Source organism: Ictalurus furcatus, chromosome 7, assembly GCF_023375685.1.
Source record: "Ictalurus furcatus strain D&B chromosome 7, Billie_1.0, whole genome shotgun sequence".
NCBI classification, from domain to species: domain Eukaryota; kingdom Metazoa; phylum Chordata; class Actinopteri; order Siluriformes; family Ictaluridae; genus Ictalurus; species Ictalurus furcatus.
In genome coordinates, this window is record NC_071261.1 from 22,851,576 (window position 1) to 22,875,835 (window position 24,260).

General features: G+C 38.0%; 1 protein-coding gene across 1 annotated transcript; it reads left to right on the forward strand.

The window, feature by feature from the left end:
* The first annotated feature begins 5,015 nt into the window (after positions 1-5,015).
* On the forward strand, positions 5,016-21,844 carry si:dkey-33c9.6 (active breakpoint cluster region-related protein). Its single transcript, XM_053629295.1, has 22 exons — positions 5,016-5,253; positions 5,846-5,949; positions 6,840-6,944; positions 9,465-9,692; positions 11,172-11,279; positions 11,399-11,453; positions 11,532-11,584; positions 11,729-11,866; positions 13,874-13,995; positions 14,137-14,293; positions 17,043-17,168; positions 17,300-17,375; positions 17,542-17,637; positions 17,756-17,830; positions 18,846-18,943; positions 19,205-19,297; positions 19,463-19,629; positions 20,116-20,255; positions 20,646-20,780; positions 20,863-20,968; positions 21,276-21,417; positions 21,538-21,844. Exons 1-22 carry the CDS (start codon positions 5,202-5,204, stop codon positions 21,622-21,624), a joined length of 2,463 nt encoding a protein of 820 aa, XP_053485270.1. The 5' UTR covers positions 5,016-5,201; the 3' UTR covers positions 21,625-21,844.
* The last annotated feature ends 2,416 nt before the right edge of the window (positions 21,845-24,260 follow it).

Here is a 24,260-nt window from a genome sequence, read left to right on the forward strand (position 1 = left end):
ACAGGAGTTTCAAATACACAGTGAAGTTTCACTTTACGTGGAAGTGACAATTAGTATAATTCTCCCACTGATAAAAGTAACATGAATCATTTGTGTGTAACCACTGGACTGGAACAAGTCAAATATGGTCTTTTTTCTGCCAGACAGCAGATCATCAATGAAATCTCCACAGACAATGGCTTATGATTTTTTGAGAATCCAAACAAAGATTAGGCAAAAAATTGTTTAGTACTATAATCTGAATATTATAGCAATGGAGGGCTCAGAGACACAAAGTAAGGATCCATTGCACAAGGCTTATTGTGGTGAATCAAAAAAGTTGTGGTAAACAAATTACCAGTAACAACGAACACATCCAAAAATAGAATCATCAGAGACGACAGGCTCAAAATACCAAACATCAGATCAGGTTCAGAACAAAGGGACTAGGCAAAGGCAAAAATAAGTAAAGGGCAAACAGGTCAAACACAGAGGAACGTCTTCACGATGACATTTAAGTCCTTGTGAGTCAGAATTCAAGGGTGGGTGCCTTTTTGTGTGAAAAGAATAGTCCGGAATAGATGTCACAATTACTGCAAATAATGCTTGAATTGGTATAACTTTTACTACCAAAGAATCAAGGTGGCCCTGTATATACGATGTGTGACTTGCTTGAATATTATTATTTGTATACATGACTACTACCATTTCTGTTGGACAGGTTACAGAATTGGTTGAGAAGAAGTTGTCATGAAACATGAAATATGTATGTTTTTTGATAGTTGCCTAATTGGATATTGTCAGGGACAAAGGGGTCTGAAAGGGTGAGTTTCAGTGAAGCACAGAATATCTGCAAGGCACATCTCAAGAAAGTCCTACTGTGTTGTGGTGAATAAGAGTGAAAAAAGGAGAATTTAATACTGGGAGACAGTTGAGTAGTGGTTGAGGAGCATTTACTAATGCTGCTTTTTGCATGTTTCACTGCTAAAACTGACATGCCTTCAAAAGTTGTATTGCTACCTTTGATGTCTTGCAGCCTCCAGTTGATATAAGCAAAGAATATCTTTGAGACCATAGACACTTCATCATGATTATCTCATTAGAAAGTATTGCTCTCATGTCATCATTCAGTTGCCAATCCTTGATATGATGGATTAAGGGCTTGTTCACACCGGGATGTTTTTCGCTGCGTTTTTTTGTGTTCACACCCAGGCGTTCAACGCAGGCGACACGATGAATGAAAGTGTAAATTCACTCTTAACCCTTCTTCTTCATTGGTAAGACAGTTTTGTACTTGAGTGCCATCAAGTTGTACGTTTATGCAACTTCAGCAGCTCTGGGCATGTGAACCAAAACACGAATCTCATTGGTTGGCCAGTTTTGTTGTTTTTTTGGTTTTTTTTAAAAAAATGCCCACAACATGAAATTTTTTTTTGATGCTTTGATGCCACATGTTTAACATCTGAGTGTGAACACTCCCATGGACAGACACTGGGGTGTTAAACTGACCATTTTTCACGCTGCTAAAATTGTCCTGTTGTGAACAGGGCTTTAGGCTTCTTGGGAGTTGGTATGTAGGATTTTACCTTGGATGTTAAATGCTGTTATGCTAGTGAACACTGTGAGTAAAATAGTGGTCATGGACATGTCATTTTCCTCTGAATTTCTGGGTAGCTTGCAAAGTATCTTTGATGATTCCATGTAGATACATTTAATAAGCTGTGATTTACCAGTATCAGCTCCATGTGTGACAAAGTCAAAGAACTTCCTTTCCATACATTTTTTTGTTGTTTTTTCCCCCTGTTAAACCTAATATCTAAACATTTTCTGATTCAAGAGTTTTGTCATTCAGAATCTTTAGAGGGAGACTACACACACACACAATTAACTGCCTCTTGACCACTGGTTCACTTCTGTGTTTTTGAAGTATGGTCTGTTTCATTTCCTTATTATTAGATATGATCACGTGATTTATATCAGCATCATCTTGTGTTCAGCTTTGGATAAACACATGCTTAATTTGCATTGTGCAAATAGCTGTGGAATACGTTCAGCTGATGCCTCATGTCATTTGGCAATTCATGTCTGGCAACACGAGACTGCCAGAGCCATATCAACCTGCAGTTCTCACCTGGTGTCCCACTGAAGTGAAGCTAGGGTGAGTCTGGCCAGTAACTGGATGGTAGATCTCCTGGAAAACTAAGGTTGCTGCTGGAAGTGGTATTAGTGAGGCCAGCAGGTGGTGCTCACCCTGTGGTCTGTGTGTAATGCCCCAGTATAGTGACGGGGACACTATACTGTAAAAACAACATCGTCTTTAGGATGAGATGTCAAACCAAGGTAATGACTCTCTGTGGTTATTAAAAATCTCAGAACACTTATGGTAAAAGAGTAGGGGTATAACCCCGGTGTCCTGCCAAAATTCCCCCATTGGCCCTTCTCTATCATGACCCCCTAATAATGCCCATCTCTGAATTGGCTACATAACATTTATGGGTGTTCTGGTGCAATATGGCTGCCATCGCATCATCCAAGTGGATGATATTATGTACACACTAGTGGTGCTTGAGGAGTTTCCCCCCCATACTATGTAAAGTGCTTTGAGTGTCTAGAAAAGCACTATATAAATGTAACTGTAAATGTAATTCCCATAGTGATTTTAATTCCATTAATCAACAATGACAAATATACTCTGTCCTACTTTCTGGAACCGATCTTTGCCCAAGACTTTTACATTCATCCCCACAAACATGAGCATATTTTCCTGTAAGACAATTTAATACCATGATAGGATTCATTTTGTAGCTTTGGCATTTGTGTACTTTCACCTGATTTGGAAATAAGGTTCGGTGACAAGATAAGGTTCTGGGTACTATAGAATGTGAAATTGAGCATGGAGTTAAGGGACGATGGTATATAGTATAAATTCCATTTTATTGAATTCATAGGCTCTCATCAATGAAAGGGAAAAAATAGAGAATTTTCATTTATTTGTTAAATTGCCCCAACCAATAGCAAAGAGACATATGAGGAATGCTCAAAGCATGTCAGATCCCACACACCTCAGTCATAATTTGTTCGACCCCATACCATCTGAAAAGCATTGCCAAAACATTTGGGCACAAACCACGAATGACATCGAGACGGTCACAACAAATACATTTACTACTTATGTAACATTTACTACTTTATATTTTTATATGTTCCCACTGCCTAGTGCAACTGGGCAGTGAGGGTGTGGGGCATGGTGTGCATCTTTCACCACTTTGCCTCGTTCTTACTGTTTCTCTTGCACCCCGTTGGGAAAGTAGTCACAACTAGCCTACATTATTTATTTTATGTCAATATAAGCTTCTAAACACTAGGTGACAGGGTAGCACAAGTCAAAGTACGGAGTACTAAAGATTCAAGACATTAAATGCAATAAATGTAACTCACAGAAAATGAAATTATTTAAATATGGTAAAGACGTGGTGAATAACTGTCTCGAACAGTTCCTTATTACAACCCCAATTCCAAAAAATTGGGACACTGTGTAAAAAGTCAATAAAAACAGACTGCAATGATTTGCAAATCTCATAAACCCACATTTTATTCACAATAGAACACAGAAAACATATCAAATGTTGAAACTGAGGAAATATACCATTTTTAAGGAAATAAATAACCTAAGGTAATTTTGAAAATGATGTCAGCAACATGTCTCAAAAAAGTTGGGACAGGGGCATGTTTACCACTGTGTAGGATCCCCTCTTCTTTTAACAACAATCTGTATACACCTGGGAACTAAGGAGACTTTTTTTCTTAACTTTTTTTGAGGTGTATTGTGGCCATCAAATTCAAAATTACCTTCTTTTTTTTTCTTAAAATGCTACATTTACTCAGTTTAAACATTCTATATGTTTTCTATATCCTATTGTGAATAACATATGGATTTATGAGATTTGCAAATCATTGCATTTTGTTTTTATTCACATTTTACACAGCGTCCCAACATTTTTTTTGGAATTGGGGTTGTATAGTATGACTGAACTAAATATCCAGCCTAGGTTCACATACAGACTTACACAGATGAATATGGTATTTTTGATTTGCCAAAAATCTGAATTAAAATACACACAATCCCAAATAAACCTGCACTTTTCATTTTTTTCACAAGTCACTGCCCCTTTGAATAACTTCAGTGCTCTTCAAAGGCAAAAAAAAAAAAGCCATTAAGCTTCAGTTTATAGCTATTAATCAGTGTTGTTGAAATTTTTCCTCTTGAAACTTCCTTATGTGATTTTTCCGAGCTCTCCGAGAATCAATGCGCAAAATCGAAAACGCACTGAACGGGTAGATCGGTTTCAGGGTCCAGTTATCCTCCAGTTGTCCAGTTGCCTTTTACATCAGTCAGCAGTTCTCAATCAAACTGAACACCTGCGGCAGATCTTTTGACTGATGTATTAAACGATGCTTTCACCGCCGCCACCACCATCATATAGAATGTGTGCCAGGGTGCACTGAAGCTGTTCTGGCGGTTTGTGGTGGTCCAACATCTTACTAAGACATTTTATGTTCATTTACTCTTTGTCATGCATCTGTTAAGCCGATGCCTCTTTTTGGCAGTGGGGCTTTTCTCCGGGTTTTTTTTGGGGGGGAAGAGGGGTGGTGTGGATGAGATCAACTCTTGCCTAACCAATTACACACGCCGTAATAATTGTTTAATAATCCGAAAATAATCCGATAATCTTGGTTAAAAACATTCATTCATTCATTCATTGAGTCACTGCTTTGTCAGGGCTGAGGTGGATCCAATCGATCCGGTGAGGTGATCTCGGGAAAGGGCGCAAGGTACACTTTGGACACCAGTCCATCGCAAACAAGCACAAATGATTTAATCTACTTCATCTAGGCCTATAGCATAAGGATATAACAAAATCAGAATGAAATGGGCTTTTACTATCTGACAGAGTAAGGAGGACATCCATATAATAATCATTTACGCAGAAGAAGAATAACCGCCACTTTCACTTCCGAGTTAAGTTTTTGTTCTCTCTCTCTCTCTCTCTCTCTCTCTCTCTCTCTCTCTCTCTCTCTCTCTCTCTCTCTGGTCAGAGAAACAGGAAGAACGGTTTATATTGTCTTGACAGGAATGAGAAGAGTCAGTTAAGATTGGTTTGGATCCACACTTTCTCTCAGTTCCCTGCTGGCTCTGGTCGCTGCGTCGCTGCTGACTGCTGATGGAGCTTTTTGAAGAGGCGCTGCAGTATCTCATATCCTCCGGTATACCGGGTAGGTTCGCGGTTTCAAAATCCACACATCATATACTGTACACCATTTAATGTTGTCCTGGCATTCAGGTTTGCTCCGCTTAGAAACCTTTGGTAGCCTATTTGAATAACAGTGCCTACAGTCTGCAATCCTGAGATATCTTATTCTGAAAGATATTATTGTCAAAGTTTTTTTCTTTTTTTTTTTTGTTCTTCTCTCTTTTTTTATTTTTTTTATTGCCATCTATGTTAGGATTTTTAAATTTCATTTTTAACATCTGTCAGAGAAAAATGGTTTGTAATTAAAAGTTAAAACTGAGACATGTTAAGTTATATATCTTTATTTCTTTCTCTTTTTTTATGGATTTGCCACCACTTCTGGCTTATCTATTATTGTTTATTTCCACAAATAAACTATTATTGTTTATTGTTTGTTTTGGCTGTGAGTTTCTTAGTAAAAGAGGAAGGCTGTTGGTCAGTGTTTTTTCACGTTGAAGCTTCTTTCTTGCTAGCAGTGCAATATTAAACATGCAATCAATAAAGAGTTTTAAGTATATATAAACAAAAAAAAACAACAAACACTGATGTACATCTTGTTCTGACTGTATTGGTAGTGGAGGAAAATGAAGCCGTGGATTCAGAATTCTCTCACGATGTGTTTGGGGATGAGAACGACTGGATTCCTAACAACACCGAGGAGGCATTTCCAGACACACCAGTGAGTCGATCATCTGTCAGAGTGGCTCTCAAAGTAGGGTCCGTTATTCATTTTGATTTTGTTACAGTGATAGAGATAACAACCCAGGATTATCAAAGTATTTATACTTATTATCGAGTCCTTTAGCCGGTGTAACTGGACACATCGGAATGGGCTGAACCCAAACCTCACAGCCTACAAATTTGACTTAATATGTTCTGTCATTGGAAATTTCAGGAATAAAATATTTTCTGGCTTCAGAAATGACCCAATATGGCCAAATGTTTGTAGAAACATGACTATCACTCCCATGTGTGGTTCCTCCCCAAACTGTTGCCACAAAGTTGGAAGCACACAATTGTCTAAAATATCTTTGTATGCTGTAGCATTACAATTTCCCCTCACTGGAACTAAGAGGACGAAACATGTTCCAACATGACAATGCCCAAAGCGAGGTCCTTTAACACATGGCTTTCCAAGTTTGGAGTGGAAGAACTCAAGGGGCCTGCACAGAGCCCTGACCTCATCCCCAGTGACACCTTTAGGATGAGTTGGATTGTTGACTGCACCCCAGGCAGATCACAACATCTTGACATGGGGAAGCATCGCTAGGAATGTGTGGCAGCTCAGTCTTGCTGGGATTTAGTTTCAGCTGATGAGCTGCCATTCATGACAAGATGTTGGCTAGACATACTGAAATCCATGCAGAAACATGAGTATCTGAGGGAGGAAAGTAGAGAATGAGTTGAGTGTCATCAGCATAGCAGACACTCAAGAAATCTTTAGTCTGCTGTTTTTCTGCCCAATAGTTCATGAGATCTATATTTCTGTATACCTTTACTCCTCAGTATTAGTATTAATATCAATAGTTCTCAGTATGACTGTCATTGGTTCATTATCGATTGTTCTAGGTCTGTAAAAGCCCAGAGGACATGCTGGACAGGAGACTGCAGCTACTCAGAGAGATTTTAATCAGTGAAGAGACCTACCTGCATGAGTTGGAAACCCTGCTTATGGTAATACAAACACCAACAAGTAGAAACTTGTAGACTCTACTATTTCATTCATTCATTCATTCATTATTTATTTATTTATTTATCCTTCATGCTTTATCCTGGTCAGGGTCATGGTGGATCTGGAGCCTATCCCAGCAACACTAAGCAGGAATACAACCTGGAGGGGATGCACCATGCATATATACATTCACACTCTCACTCACACCTATGGGCAATGTGGCCCATCTACCTACTAGCATGTTTTTTGGAAGGGAGGAGAACTGGAGAACCTGGTTGAAACCCATGCTGACACGGGTTGTATAGTAATTTTAACAATAGATATGATTACAAAGCAGCTTTACATGAAATGTAGATGTAGAGCTGAATTTCTGACTTAAGGCATGTACCAATGTTATCATGCTATTCAATGAAGATAATAATTAAGTGAGGTGGCAGAGTGGTGCAGCAGGCAGAGTTGCCATGTCACAGCTCCAGGGTAGCCCTTTCACTCTTGAGCATTGTTTACTGTCTGAGCAGAGTTTTTGTAAAGGTTTTTTTGCGTCCACATGGGTTTCGTCTGGGTTCTCTTGTTTCCTTCCATCTACTAAAATATGCCAATAGGTAGACTGGCTAAGATAAATTGCCCCTAGGTGTAAATGAGTGTGAGAATATGTGTGTGCATGGTTCCCTGCAGTAGACTGGCATCCCATCCAGGGTGTGTTCTTGCCTCATGCCCAGGATAGATTCCCAGAATAGACTCTGTATCCACCATGACCCTGACCAGGATTAAAATGTTTACTGAAATGAGTGAGTAATAAACAAGCATTAATACTGTCCCCTACATAGACTGCAAATACTGCATAAGCATTGGGCATAACCAATACAATAATCTGGAAGTGTTGAAACCACTGGTGTACTAACAACCAGATATCAAATAGGTCGGCCAATGAAAACAACCGCAGTTGATGACAGAAACATAGCGAGAGTGGCAAAAACAACAGTCAGTGACATCACTAATAACTTCCACAGGGCAGGGGTGAAGATATCACAATCCACCATTTAAAGAAGACTTTGAGTGCAAAAACATAGATGTTTTTCAAGATGCAAACCACTACTCAGCAGTAAGAATCAGAAAGCCAGATTGGAATTCGCAAAGAAATACAGATATGAGCCACAATTAATCTCTACCAAAGTGATGAATAAGCCAACATGTGGAGAAAGAAAGGAGCTGCTCATGATCCAAAACATACAAGTTAATCAATCAAGCATGGTGGAGGTAGTGTCATGGCTTGGGCTTGCATGGCTGTGTATGGAACCGGCTCACTATTCTGTATTGATGATGTAACTCATGATGGTAGCAAAAGAATGAATTCAGAAGTCTACAGAAACATTTTGTCTGCTAATTTACAGAAAAAAATGCATCCAATCTAATTGGGAGGAACTTTATCATGCAGCAAGACAATGACCCAAATCACACTGCCAAAACATCAAACAATTTCACCAGGAGAAAAAGTGGAAGGTTTTAGACAGGCCATGTCAATCACCAAACCTTAACCCAACTGTGCATGCATTTCACCTCCTGAAGAGAAGACTGAAGGCAGAAACCACCCAAAACAAAGAACACCTAAAAGAATCTGTGGTACAAGCCTGGAAAAACATCAGCAATATCAGGAAATGAAAACTGAAACTTTTCATGTTTATATTTTGATCTCAAACACAAATGCCTTTAGTGAATTGCAAAATTAGCCTTGCCATTTCATTACTTTTAGTGGGGTGTGAATTTATAAATACATGTCCAGGAAGCCATTATATTATTAGTACTCTGCTTGCTTAGTGCTTAGCTCATGCTTATTCTCCACAGTAGTATACTTGATAAATGGAAGAAAAAACAAATTTCTTCCCCTTTCAGTTTTTCCATGGTCAAACTTCTTCTTCCTAACAGTCATAAGTAGAAAGTGAAGTACTTGTTTCTATTCGTGTCATACTGAACAGGATGGGTGTAAGAGCAATAATACTGGCCTTGATAAAAATCATTTTTATGAACTTGTAAATGATGAGAGAGCGCACCATTGTAAACTTGCTAAATAGTTGTAAATTCTAATATATGTTTCTTTCCAAAATGCTTGTTGTCTTTTGCGTCTTCACTTAGCAAGGCGATGCCTGTGTTTCAGTTCACTTGTCTCTAGCATGAGAGGAAGGGACTATCTTTAATCTTTTAAATAGAATGAATAGCACTGGGGCTTAGCTTGAGATACTCCACCCACAGGCCATCTGATGTACACTCAATTGCCACATTATGACGTACACTTTTTCTTCTATTTAGACTAATTTGTCATTTTATCTAGGAAACTTATTATATAGACAAACTTTGTAGGCATACAGTTACTGGCTATCAGGCCCCCACTACCAAGATATAGTCTCTTGCATTGCTCTACTATTTTGCTGTCAGTTCCTTACCATGATTCTGAAGATTCTATCGCAGGTATACATTGCACACTTCTCTTCAGTTCTCTGTCTTTCTTTTCTTTCTCTTTTTCCCAGCCCCTGAAGGCTCTCAGGGCCTCAGCTGGTACATCCCAGCCTGTGTTGTCCATTGAGCAGGTCCAGACAGTGTTCTACCAGCTGCCAGAGCTCTTAGATCTCCACACAGAGTTTTATAGCAGCCTCAGAGCTAAACTACAGTTGTATTTAGATCTGGACCTGGGCCTTCCTCTGCAGCTGTGCCATGAGAACCTTGACCTGTCCGTGGGAGACCTCTTCATCAAATTTGTGAGTTTGTATTTTTTTTCCTTGTTCATTCAGCAGGCATTTTGTCTCAGTCCGAGAGCCCCTTACAGAACAGTTGATCATGAATGGGGAAGTTGGACTGGGTTTTTGACTGCACATGTTGGGTTTCACACATTTTTCACATGTAGTGGACTTTTCACATGTACAGCATGTGATTTTTTTTATTTTATTTTCACAGGTGATGTTTCAGATAATTCCTTTAACATTTGATTTTTACACACAGTTGATTTTCACAATAATTTATCCACATGTAAGGCATCTGGTATTATTTTTCATGTGACCCCCCCCCCCCCCCCATTATTTCATTAATTTTCACATATGATCATGTGTTTACAGTCAGGTCCATAAATATATTTTATAACAATAATAATAAATTGTTATTTTAGCTGTCTACCACAGTGCATTGGGCTTGGAATTAAATAAAGAATATGAGCTCGAAGTGCAGACTTTCAGCTTGTTTCCTGTTTGCTCTTGGGGCGTTTTTACCTTCAGCAAGTGAAAAGCATGCTCAGTTGGATTGTTGTAGGTCATTGACCTACCATTGCAGAACATTACATTTCTCTGCCTTAAAAATGCCTTTGGTTGCTTTTGAAATATACTTCAGGTCATTGTCCATCTGCACTGGGAAGTGCCATACAATGGATTTTGAAGCATTTGGCCGATAGCAGATAATATAGAAAATATACACTTCAGAATTCATCTTGCTGCTTTTGTCAGCATTCACATCATCAATAAATACAAATTAAACCAATTCCACAAGAAGAAGTGGTATGCTTTTCTCACCCCATCATTCTTGTACAAGTTGATCTTGTCTGTATATAGGATGTTTTTTTATATATATAATATTTTTGGTAATCTCAAATCTTTCCAGCTTATGGTAAATCCTTGTGTCTACTCTGCTGAAGTCTTCTCTTGATTGTTGATTTTGACACAGATACGCCTACCTCTTAGAGGTTGTTCTTGATATGGCCAACTGAATTTGAATATGAAAGATTTTTCTGTCATCCACCACACTTAATTTCTGTGGTCTTCTAGGCATTTTGGTGTTCCTAAGCTTACCCATGTATTCTTTCTTTTTACGAGCATACCAAATACTTAATTTGGCCATACCGCTCTGATGGGTTTCTTTAGATTTTTCAGCCTAATGATGGCTTTCTTCACTGGCAGTAACTGTGAAGCAAACCACTGGCAAAATCATCTCTAAAACTTTTATCTGATTACTTACGAAATTACCAGGGAGTCACACACCTGGCCCAAGAGGTTGGTCCGTCATATTCATTATTTAATTTCAACTCCAATATACTGTGGTAGACAGCTAAAATATCAATAACTGTGTCAATATCAATATATTAATGGGCCTGACAGTACGCTTTTACATGTTTTGCACATGAATATAATACTTACAATACTATAATACTTACATAATCAGGTGAAAATATGATTTTTTCATATGATGTGTAGGTGAGCCAGTTAGGAGTATATCGAGGATTCATTGATAATTATGAGAATGCTGTAGAGATAGTGAAGAAATGCACCCAATCAGACCCACGATTCCGAACTCTTGCCCAGGTGGGTATGCTGCTCTTCACTTTGAGTGTGTGTGCGTGTGCGTGTGCATGTGTGAATCTGTCTGCAATGCTCTTTCAGAAAAACAAAATTACATTCCTGTTCACTTCCCTGCTATTTAGAGCATGAAGTCCACCAAAGGATCAGACAATTCCAGAGCTATGTACACCTTTGAAGGTAATAGAAGAATGAGGGTTGTTTTTCAGTTATTCCATCATTTTGGGTTGTCAATTTCAACCATGTCTCATGTCACAGCTCTCCTATACAAGCCTCTGGACAGAGTGACTAAGACTACTCTTGTACTGCATGTAAGAAAATTATATCTCAAGTATAGTGTCGGTTATAATTATCTTAGAATGTAATCTTGATTCCATGCTTAAAATATGATCTTATTTCTGTAGTTCAGTGCTCTTTCTTTTTTCAGGTCTCATGTGTTTCTCCTTCCTTTACAGGATCTGCTGAAACACACTCCAGCTGATCATCAAGACTGTGTGGTGATACAGGAAGCCCTACGTGTCTCAAGCAGCTTCCTGTCTGGGGTTAATGAGGGATCACAATGCAAGACATCTGTCACTCTTAGCAGAGGAGAGGTACACAAACATGCACACAAGCATATGCACACTCACGCACGCACACACACAAACATACAAACACACACACACACACACACACACACACACACACACACACAAAATCAATAACTTGCAAATTCTACTAAACCAAAAGTGACAGCTAAGTACCTGTAAACACTGAAACGAATCATTTGAGTCCCATATGAGTAACATTTCAAAAATTCAAGAAACATAACACAAATAATGTGATGCTGAGGAAGTAACACATGCTTTCATGATCTTTACACTGGACTAGTGCAATGTGTTACTAGCTGTCTCCTTAGGCTAACTCTGCTCAGAGTGTGGCAGCTGTTGTCCCCATGGTACCCAAGTCTAAATAAATTCAATTCAATTCTCTTTTATTTGTTTTAACAATAGACATGGTCACAAAGCAGCTTTACAGAAATACAAATGTAGATTTATATTTAGATCCCTAATGAGCAAATCAGAGGTGACAGTGACAAGAAAAACTGCCCTGAAACGACCTGGGGTGAGCACAAGACACTGTTTATGATTACAGCACCATTTCTTAGGTATAAGTCTACAGTATCCAGGTGAGATTATCCTATAAGGTTCCCATGTTGGACCATCCAAAACAGAATAAAATGAGTGGAAGCAGAAGTAGAGCATCAGGGTGAATCAAAGCTTCTTCAATCTGCATTCTCATCATATGCAGTTTTGCCTTGATTACACGGTTCTGCTTCTGATGTGCAAATAGTATAGCTCTGATATATCTTGCTGATTATGTAAAGATATATCTTGCTGATTATTCATCCAGGGTGATGCAGGCCTTTTCAGCTGGTAGAAAATATTTTTCTTGTATTAATTCTGGAATAGTGTTTTAAATAACAGTGGGAATGCTTTATTGCTCTGTGGGTCTTTTTTAAAATGTATTTCAGTCCATACAGGATTTCTTTGATATTTTTTTTGTGTATGTGTGATTGTTGTGGCCAAAAATGTTTGATTTTGCTGCAGCTTTTTTCAAAATTTGTGATGCAACTTGCAGATATTTTTGTACTTTTTTGTGGAAAATGACTTGAATTGGAGAAATGACACTCTTTCTCAGTGATGTTTGTTGGTAAATGAAACCTTTTAGCTGTACTCATGCTTGACGCACGTAAATCGAAGTGGACTTTGGCATTGTGAAATCACATGACACATCTTGGCCCAAATCTGCGGTAAATATGCTATAATTTTGAAAAATTACAAGCGCCTCTGAATATTATTTGCTTGCTTTTGCGTTAATTTCTGGGATGGCAAAATTGCACAATCCTGGAGGGATTTAATTAATATGCTTCATCAGAATTACTTTTTTAAATCTATTATGTTAAACACTATGTACATTCTTTGACCCAAAAATAAAAACCGCTATATAAATTTAAATCAAACATTTTCAAAACATTTTTAGGGTTGTTTTGAGTATTTCAGAAACTGCTGATCTCTTCAGCACTGAGTCACTGAGATCATATTTTTCCTGTTTCTGATGTTTGATGTGAAAAATAACCAGAGCTCTTGACCTGTATCTGCATGATAGTTATGCATTGGCTGATTCCACATGATTAGCTGATTGGATCACTGAATGAGCAGGGGTATATCTGTTCCTATTTAACAGGCCAGTGACTGTATTTCTGAATGCAAGGTCTTAATTGCATAGTAGATTATGCTGAATGTATGAATATACCTGTATTTAATTTCCATAAAATTGTATTGTTTTAAACATACTGTCAAACAACTCGGGCCAAATAACTATGAGTATCATTACAAGTACAAATCAATGTGCCGTTTCTTTGAATGTACATTCACATAAACATGCACAATACTCAATTTTGGAGCTACATACCAGTGTAAAAGCTACAGAGTGTGATCACACATACACGATTAAAACCTCATAAACAAACTTGAAGCATACAAATTTGCTTTGTTTTGATAGAAACAGGGCCACAGCAGCACCATAAGAACATTATGTTTGGTGTGTGTTTCTCACAGAGACGACAACTTGTGCGTGATGGATTTGTGGTGAATGTCTGTGATGGTGGGCGGAGCTTCAGACACCTTTTTCTCTACACAGATCTACTGCTGTGTGTCAAGCTGAAGTGTGGAGCTATGGGGTGAAGGAGACATATAATTCTTTCAGAAAAGCAGATTACCATTGTTAAATACTAGTTGCTTTCAACACTTTTTAGCAAATGGTTTTCACTGGTCCTGTGTGTGTGTGTGTGTGTGTGTGTGTGTGTGTGTGTGTGTGTCAGGAGGCAGTCTCACTACAGGTTTTGTTGGTATATGCCAATAGCAGGACTCAAGATGAACTGGGTTGCAGAGCAGGAAGCATCAACTGACCTTCAGCTTAAAATTAGCAACATGAGAGTGAAGGTGTTCCACTTGAGGCGAGCATTCCGGCAGTTCATGGTAATGTGTGTATTTGAGATTGTGTCCGCATGAAAGGTGTGTGTTTGTGTATGTGTGTGTGTGTTTCTATGTTAAGTCATTTTCGCCATTCTCATCTCATATATTTAAACACAGTTTGAGGAAATCACTTTCCTCTTGTAAATAAATTGGGTAGCATGAATGAAAACACAGGGTACCTAAGTAATCAGAAAATGGGAAATCTGGTCTAAATGATTCAGGCAAACTGGATGTAGGGTGCCATTAACTGAAGAAATATGTCATGGTACTGTTAATGACTCAAATCTAGAGCTATCTGTATCTATGTTAAGTACACTATATAGCCATAAGTATGTGGACACCTGATCATTCCATCCATATGTGGGCAATCCTAAAACTGCCACAAAGTTGAAAACACAGAATTGTATAGAATATCTTTGTCTGCTGTAGCTTTAAGATTTTGCTTCACTGGAACCAAGAAGCCCAAACCTGTTCCAAAATCAAAATTGCCCCTTTGCTCAAAGCGAAGTCCATGAAGACATGCTTTGCCAAGTGTGGGGTGGAAGAACTCAAGTGGCCTACACAAAGCCCTGACCTCGACCCCACTGAACACCTTTGAGATTAATTGGAAGCCCAATTGGACATCAGTGCCCAAGCTCACTAATACTCTTGTGACTGAATGAGCACAAATCCAAGCAGAATTTAATGGAAAGCCTTCCCAAAAGCATGGAGGAACTTTGGAATGAGATGTTCAGCAAGCAGATATGGATATGTTGGTCAGAAGTCTACATTCAGTGCTGTGAAAAAAGTGTTTGTATCAGTATGCTGATTTCTTTTGTTTTTGTGTATATCTGATACTAAATAGTTTCAGAAATTAAAACAAAATCTAAGAAAAACAACGGCAACCAGAGTAAGCTCAAAATACAGTTTTTAAATGATGATGTTATTTATTGAAACAAAAAAGTTATCCAATACCAATTGGGCCTGTGTGAAAATGTATTTGCCCCCATAGTTACTAATTCCCCAAATCTATGAAATTGCATTCATACTGGGGTTCATCTGGACTAGACGCAACCAGGTCTGATTACTGCAAACTCTGTTCAATCAAATCAACACTTAAATAGAACTTTTTCAACAGCATGAAGTTGGTTAAAAGGTCTTACCCAGTAACACACTATGCCAAAACTGAAAGAAATTCCAGAAATTATAAGGTAGAAGGTTATTGAAATACATCAGTCTCAGAAGGGTTACAAAGCTATTTCAAAGGCTCTGGGACTCCAAAGAACCAGAGTGAGAGCTATTATCTCCAAATGGAAAAACTCTGCACAGTAGTGAACCTTCCCAGAAGTGGCCGACCTTCCAAAATTCCTCCAAGAGCATACCAACTACTCATCCAGCAAGTCACAAAAGATCCAAGGACAACATCAAAGGACCTACAGGCCTCTCTTGCATCAATAAAGGTCACTGTTCATGACTCCACTATCAGAAAGACACTGGGAAAAATGGCATCCATGGAAGGGTGGTGAGGTGAAAAACCACTGCTAACCCAGAAGAACATTAAGCCTCATCTGAATTTTGCCAAAATACACCTTGATGGTCCTCAAACCTTTTGGAAGAATGTTCTGTGGATTGATGAGTCGAAAGTGGAACTGTTTGGAAGACAGGGGTCCCGTTACATCTGGCGTAAACCAAACACAGAATTCCACAGAAAGAACATCATACCTATGGTCAAGCATGGTGGTGGCAGTGTGATGGTGTGGGGATTCTTTGCTGCTTCAGGCTCTGGTCAACTTGCAATAATTGAGGGAAACATGAATTCTGCGCTCTACCAGAAAATCATAAAGGAGAATGTCTGGTCTTCAGTCTGTAAGTTGAAACTCAAGTGCAACTGGATTATGCAGCAAGACAATGATCCAAAGCATAGAAGAAAAATCCTAGTCCTAGAAGTAAGTGAAAGACTGATCTCCAGTTATCGGAAGCATTTGGTTGCAGTTGTTCCTACTAAAGGTGGCACAACCTTTGCGTCAATAAAAAAATAAAAACTGTCTTGAGTGTTTACTCAGGTTGCCTTTGTTTTATGTTGTATTTCATTTGAAAATCTAAAACTATTCAGTATGAGATGAAGGTTGGATTCTGGGTGAATCCCCTGCCTCTATCCATATGTGCCTATGGACTATTTCCATATGTGAAAATTTATATATGCCTTAACCAATCAGAATCATTCAACCTGACATAATGTCTAGCTTAGTGATTGAGTGAAGTATCATTGTGGCTGTACTGAGTGTGAAGCTGACTTCTGCTTGATGAAACTATTCTTCAGTAAAATTTTCTTCAATTGATTGCATCTCTTGACTAATGGTCTTCATTCATCTGAACTGGTCCTTGGGTCTTTAACTGTACCTTCCCCTACAGTTAAATGAAGTTTGCAGTTTCATCTTATATATATAATATTGAAGAGGCAGGGGATTCCAGAAGCCACCCTTAGATTTACACACACACAGAAGAAATCAGGAAGGGGCAAATACACACTACAAAATACATGGTTCACAGCACTGTACTTTTGGCCATATGGTGTAACTGTGTTGGTTTTCCATGTGATGCTAACCCTAACAACAGCAACAGCAACTTTAATCCACAACATCTCCTTTTAAATCAATCAAATAAAGTAAAGTATTTCTATCTGTCTGTCTGTCCATCCACCCATCCATCTAAGTAAGCTCTTGATTCATTTTTTTGACGGGTACAGAATTTCTAAAGGTTTTGTGTGTTACAGAAAGAGAAGAAAGGGTCTGATTCTCGTGCTGCGGATCGGTGTAGAAGGAAGCTCGAATCATGTGAAATTTGGCTTCTCACCCACAAACCTTCTTTTATCTTAGAACTTCACAGCCCCAGCAGCAAGGCGAGATCTTGTCGCATACATGAATTAATATAAATACACAAGCGTTATAGTTTGCATGAAGTTGTTACAACCCTGCAAATCTTTTTTTAAACAGTATCTTAAGGCACTTCTCTATTTCTTTCTCCCTTCAGAGTCACACCATTCACTTGCCTTCTCTGTATGAGCTGGACGAGTGGAGAGAAGCAATTAACAAGTGCAAAGCAGAGAGTGGGTCTACTTCATCTAGAATGTCATACTGAATATCTGTGTTTTTACTTGCATCATATAGTTTTAATTGTTATACCCTGTGTGTGTGTGCGCGCGTGTGTGTGCGCGCGCGCGTGTGTGTGTGTGTGTGTGTGTGTCTGTTTGGGTGGCTTGGTGGGAATCTCAGATGTAGAGACAGTGCCACCGGATTTACTTTCTCTCACCAACTCTTGTGTCAAACTAAGAATGACTCAACAGCTGCCCCTTTGCTGCCTTCAGCCTGGTCAGTACCTTAATTTATACACACACACACACACACACACACACACACACAGACACACAAATCCGCAACCTTAACTGAAATTTCAAGTTCTCTACCCCCTCCCCCCCTTCTCGTACAGACGATGAAGTAAACAGCATGTGTGGGAGTGTATGTGTGATTGTGCATACAGCCTGTGGGCTACATCAGCCAGCCAGTAAGTTTTGGTTCTTATAGTCACAATCATGTTCAAACACAACAGCACTGATGTGTACAACATTTTTTCAATAGCTTAAACACAATTTCTGAAAACAAATATCACACTCAAAACACATTTTACTCAAACTGACCTAAAGCATGCAAATTCCTTTAACTTGTTTTTTTTTTTATTGACAGCCATTTTGCATTCGAGTGGTGGCTAAAATAATAATATAATAAAGATCAGACGTCTGCCTAAATGAAGTAAAACGAGTAACCTAAACCAATAATAAATGTACCTGTGACTCGCATTTGTTCCTTTTAATATTTATTGAATTATTTGTGGGGGTTTTTTGTAAACACTTCATTCTTTTTCACATACTGTGCCATATAAAATATGTTAACTCTGTTTTGTATGAAGTAATTAGAGTAACAAGTGTGAAAAAGAAATCTAGTCCATAATTGTTTTGTTTTGGTAATTCTGGTGTATTGAGAGGTGGGAAATCATTTTTTAATCCACAGAGGTCTGTGAAGCATTTTGAAAATATAAAATAGGAATGAAAAATTCTTGCCAGCAAAAACTGTCATAAGTACTCGTCTCTTTCTTTATATTAATTACAAACATTATTAAATAAGTAAATATTACTAATAATAATTAAATGGAATTTAGAACTATTAGCTGCTGCATAAATTACAGAAAAATAGCTAATCATGTCATGGATAATAATTTCTAGCTCAGAATTTTGAAAGGAATATTATTATATTACATACTATATATTGTAGGTATCGGTATTATGGTTTTTAAAACAAGAATATGCATTTTTATATTAGAATAATGTTTGAGGGAATATTTATTAGATTCTCTCAGCAGCAAGGTTGTTCATTTATAATCAGTTTTATAATGCTTTATAAACTTTGCTACTGTTATATGATTTTATAAACATTAAAGAAATCGTATAAACCTTCCATAATTATGTTTTCATAGTTGAAAAATCAGCTATAAGTAAAGTCTGTATGTATCTTCATGACCACAGGTGCCTATGTGTGTGTAGAAGTTGATGGCTTTGAGATTTTTGACAGAAGAGCTCAGACTTGTCTTTCATCATATAGTCTGACGCCACAGTGGGATCAGGTATAGATTTAACGCGCACAAACACAACCGCATTCTTTTACATTGCCTTTCTTTTCAGTTTGATTGACTTATGTAATCTGCACTTAACAACTGATTGAAATGAGTTTAAATGAGGCATTGAAAAACACTGAGCTTCCCTAAAGCATGAAACCTCCAGATGACGCTATTACAGTGAGTATGACCTTAAGCTGGTCTTACCACCATGAAGCTGCAGGTCAAATGGCCCCTTGTACTCTGTGTGTGTGTGTGTGTGTATGAAAGGAGCTGGTGCTGAAGGTGGATGGAGCTCAGAAGCTCCACCTACTGTGTGTCTCGCAGTCAGAGAAGAGCATTATGGGCAGAGCTATGATACAGGTAAGATGTAGCTTCTTTTGGAATTGAGCTATGATCAGTTTGTTTAACATAATCACAGACCATAAGTATAAATTATGTATTATATATTATAGAATTGTATTATTTTGGGGGTTTTGGCTCACCCGATATAATATGAGAATGAATTTGTATGTATGTTTGTCCCAGTTAAATCCTGTTGATATGCTAAAAAAGTGGAAGAAAATGAACGTGAATTTGGGCTCCATAGAGGTGATGCTGTCAATCAAATACTCACCCCATCCGCTTGAGCCGCCCAGCCCAGCCCCTCTCCAGCACAAGCCTGTATTCTGTGTGCTGATTGGAGATGTAGCAAGGTTGGAATTTTCTCTTCTTTTCTAACGGTCCAACTGTTGTCATTTTGTTTTCCTGTGAAAGATAATGCTGTGGTTTTGTGAGGGAAAAAAAAAAAAAAACTATACAGAAATGGCCTAAAAATAGATGGAGCCTCACTGTTTTTTTCAGAGACAAAATCAGTACATACAACGTAATCTTAATCTTCTCAGATTGTGTCATACTGTGCACCATTGAGAAAGAACAGCAATTCATTTATCCTTTTTGGAGAAACAGAACGTGAGAGATGACTGATCGGTGATGAATCTGAAAGGAAGTCTAGTTATGTAAGACTGGAAAATTACAACATGGGAAGTTCTGCAAAAAGTAAAAGTACACTTTCTGTCATGTTCAGGGTTTGTTTCCTGCATGATTTATTGAGCAAAAATCCTCTTTTGGGCTATCTATGTTTGTTCATAGATGTTACTAAGTTATGTAAACTTGTGTGTGTCTTCGTTTGTCCACTGCAGACATGAGCGTGTGCTGGTTCCTCATATAGTGCGCTCCTGCGTGGACGAGGTCGAGAGGAGAGGACTGCAAGAAGAGGGCATTTACAGAATCTCAGGAGCCAGCAATGAGATTCAGGGTCTAAAACATGCATTTAATACCAGTAAGTGTGTGTAATGTAAGAGGTGGCATTTGATATGATGGTCATTTTTAATCACAGACTTAATTCTGTCTCACAAAATGTCTCACCAGAAAACCAAATAACAAATATTTTTTTAAAAACTGTTAAGATGTTATTTTGTGCACAGAAAACTAAAGGAATTCTTCATTTTGTACACTGAAATGATAACAAGAAATCAGTTAAGTATAGAAAATGTATTTGTATACCTGATGGTAGAGATACTTGCTTGTGAGAAGACATTGTAAGTTAAATATGAAATATATCAACCAGTCTTTCATAGATTAGATAAAACCATGTGGGAGTCCAATAATATAACCTTTATGTCCCTCTATCTCATTGCTCGAGTCTTTCACTGTTTCTCTCTGTCCTCAGATTACTGGGAGGCTATGAGTAAGTTGAGAAATGTGGATGTGAATGTAGTATCTGGCACGCTGAAGCTGTATTTGAGAGAACTGCCTGAGCCTCTTATTCCTGCTGCATATTTTCAGAGTCTCTCTAAAGCAATGGGTGAGTTTCCTGCTCTCTCGTTTCCCCAATCATTCCACCTCCCACACACACACAAACTGATTTGTGTATGTACCTCAAACAGATCTGACTGACCCAAATCTCAGAGCGAGCACCATGTTGTCTGAGCTGCAATCCTTCCCTGACGTCAATCGCAACACACTTCTCTTCCTCTTACATCACCTTAAAAGGTAACTTCCTGTTTTCTAATTATATCCACTCCTATAAAACTATGTTTATTTTATTAATGCAGTAGGAGTACGGGTTGTGTGGATATTTAGGTTTCACTTCCAGGGACCTGTCATGTTTAGTCAGTAAACAGTATCTTAAATTAAAGATTTAATTCCATTTTTCCGTAGATTTATATAGCGCTTTTGTAGGCACTCAAAGAGATTTACATTGTATGAAGGGGACAGCTCCTCAACCACCACCATTCTTCTTTTAACTCTCTGACTCTCTGTAACCCTCCCACACTTTCTTTCTTTTCTTGTGTATTAGGGTTGCAGTGAAGGAGGAACTGAATAAAATGTCTCTGAGTAATCTGGCCACAGTGTTTGGCCCCACTCTCATGCGCCCCCCAGTGGCCAGTCTAGATCGGTGTGCTCCACCAGTGGACATCTCTCAAGAGGTTGATGTTCAGGTCAGTTAGCTGCCATTGTGTCTCAAAATGTGAAATTTACTACAGTTGTCTGCAACACTAGAAGAATAGAAGCAGTACACTGTGGATGTCTGGAGTCTTTGCCTTTGTGTCTTTCCTCAGGTCCACGTGATTTACTTCTACCTCCAGATTCCGAATCTTCCAGAAGCTCTCACTACAGAACCACTGGACACTGAGGAAGACCCATGAACGTTAAATTAGTGCTATGTGTTATACAAACATACACAAATACATGATGCAAGCAAATATTAGGCACAGTATCTTCTTGTCAAAGTTCACAGGCAATTTAACGGAAATATATACTATGTATATTTATATAATTTATTTGAAAAAGATTCATTGTAACACCTTGTATGCTGCCTGTACGATTACAGGAAACTTGTTTTTTTGTAATAAAAAAAAATATTGATTAATAGTGCTGTTAGAACAGTTATTGCATTTAGAGGTTGTTCTGAGCATTAACACAAAGGGGACAGAGCTAGAAGCTTGTGGAATGGTAAGTAGAGCAGAGCTTTCACATTATAATTTAACGGAAACGTAATCATTTCTAATATTAATATTAAACTCTGAAATCCATTGATTAATTCCATTCGATAAATGAATGACAAACTCTAGATATCTAACTGCAGTAAAACTCCAAAGTTCACCAAGCCCCATGATCAATTGAATATTTGGGGGGGTTCATTCATCTTTCCTGCTGTTTCATATTTCAGACTGTTACAGAAAATATGTAAATATGCCTCAACCTTTAAGTAGGCTAGCTTATTGCCATTGTGTGTATTTCCTGTTATAGTTCATTATTTTTAGTTATTCCAAAAATTCTGTTAGTTTGCCTTGATTAATAGTTAACAGCGTACTTTTACATTTACATTTATTCATTTAGCAGATGCTTTTATCCAAAGCGACTTACAAATGAGGAAAACTTGCTCAGAGCCTCAATTCTACAGAGTTGATTAAAGGGTCATTCCACCTCAAGTGGTCCAATAATTGCAAAGTTGGCTGCTGAACCATTTTTAATTTTCCTAGGTTTTTTGGGGGTGATTATGTCTATATTGGCATTGCAAAATCACCAGTTTTTTTATTTTATTTTACTTCGTTTAACTACAATGGCCATCTTTGTGTCATGGCACACAACAAATTTTGGTTATACAGCTGTTTACAGAAACCTCAATAGCTCGGCTCAGGATGGGCCTAGCTCCTCATCACAAGGTATGTGTACATATATACACATTTTGCACTTTCTTGTTCCTTAAACTTAAGTCCAAATGTAATGCTCAAGATTGCTCACAGTTCCACATTTAGGGTCAATTTATAATGGGAAGGGTTCAAATATCAGTCTTAATTTTTTAGTACCTAGATAGGTATAGTGTGCAGGCAGAACATTTCAGGTTTGAGACTTCTCTTATTTTTTTGTATGGAGGTGAGAGTGCAATTTTTTAAAATTCCCATAACTTTTGGGTTGATTATCACTGCTGGGGGACCAGATACAAACCTGAAATTTTCACAGAAATAAGTCCCCTATAGTAGCATTCTGCTGTAAAATTTGTGAGTTTGAGGTTGGAGGTAAACTCTGCAGGACAGTAGACATCAAGGGCCAGATTTGAAGAACTAGCCTGGTCTATCATGTTGATACAGTACAGTGTTCAGTTGGGTGTTTTACAATTGAACAGTGTCATAAACAGAGCTATGGTGTTGCTTCTCCTGCGATAAAAGCAGTAAGTGACTACAGCTCAGAAGTCATTTAGTGCTTTTATCACAGGAGAAACGACACCACAGTGATGTACCAAGGTATCTGTACCTTGTAATGTGTTCTATGGAGATCAGTCTTTGTTCTAAGGAGCTAGACCATACTGAACCTAGCCACTTGAGGTTTCGGTAAACAGCCGTAAAAGCAAAATTTATTGTGTGCCATGACACAAAGATGGCCGTCATAATTAAACCAAGTAAAAAATAATTAGTATTGGTGGTTTTGCAATGCCAATATATAGATATAATCACTCAAATAAATTTGGAAAATTAAAAATGCTCAAGCAACCAGCACTGGACCACTTGAGATGAAATGACCCTAAAAGATTCACAAGATATGAATGGCCAGAGAAACAACTGTTAACTATAAATAAAATAAATAAAATAAAATACTAGTTCTGATTGTTCTAGTTTAATGCTATCATGTGCTGTATATTTGCCAGAAAACAACAAGAAGATATTTTGATATTACTTTGAAGCCAAAGTTGAAGGTCAATAGGTCAAGCTGGTTCAACGGAAACACCGGTTAAACCAGAAATAAGACCAATATTGCCCAGCTTAAACCAGCAACATACAAGTATTTTTCCAACAGAAACTATCATCCAGGTATACTTAATTGTAATTAACTCTTTATGGTAGAAAGATGTTTATTTATAATGTATTTACATTTACAGCATTTGGCAGATGTCCTTATACAGAGCGATGTACAGAAGTGCTTTCTAGTTTCCATCTAAATAAAAAAATCCTCATGCTAGGCTTAAATATACCATCAAGCTATATCCCTAAAACCTAAAATTCAACTTACACTTTTTTACTCTTAAATTGCCATGTATGCCACATTGTTGGCACCCATGAACAAATTAGTGCTCCCCTACTAACTAAATCCCATTTCTACAGTTGATCCACTAGGTGGGACAGAGAAACTCTTGCCTTTTGAGAGGCTGCAGATCTAGGGTTTACGGCAATTGTCCAACATATACACTATTGAGTCACCAATAATCTCTCTACCATCGCTACACAAATCTCCCCACACCATCCAAACAAATCAATCTGCTATGGTTTCACTTCAACAAGACCAA

Bases quoted from the DNA above. Each gene is read 5' to 3' on its own strand.
- si:dkey-33c9.6 (XM_053629295.1), top strand. From the start codon at position 5,202: ATGGAGCTTTTTGAAGAGGCGCTGCAGTATCTCATATCCTCCGGTATA. The intron at 17,169-17,299 runs GCGAGATCTTGT...TTCTCCCTTCAG, and splicing joins TTCACAGCCCCAGCAGCAAG to AGTCACACCATTCACTTGCC. The intron at 17,831-18,845 runs GTAAGTTTTGGT...TCATGACCACAG, and splicing joins TGGGCTACATCAGCCAGCCA to GTGCCTATGTGTGTGTAGAA.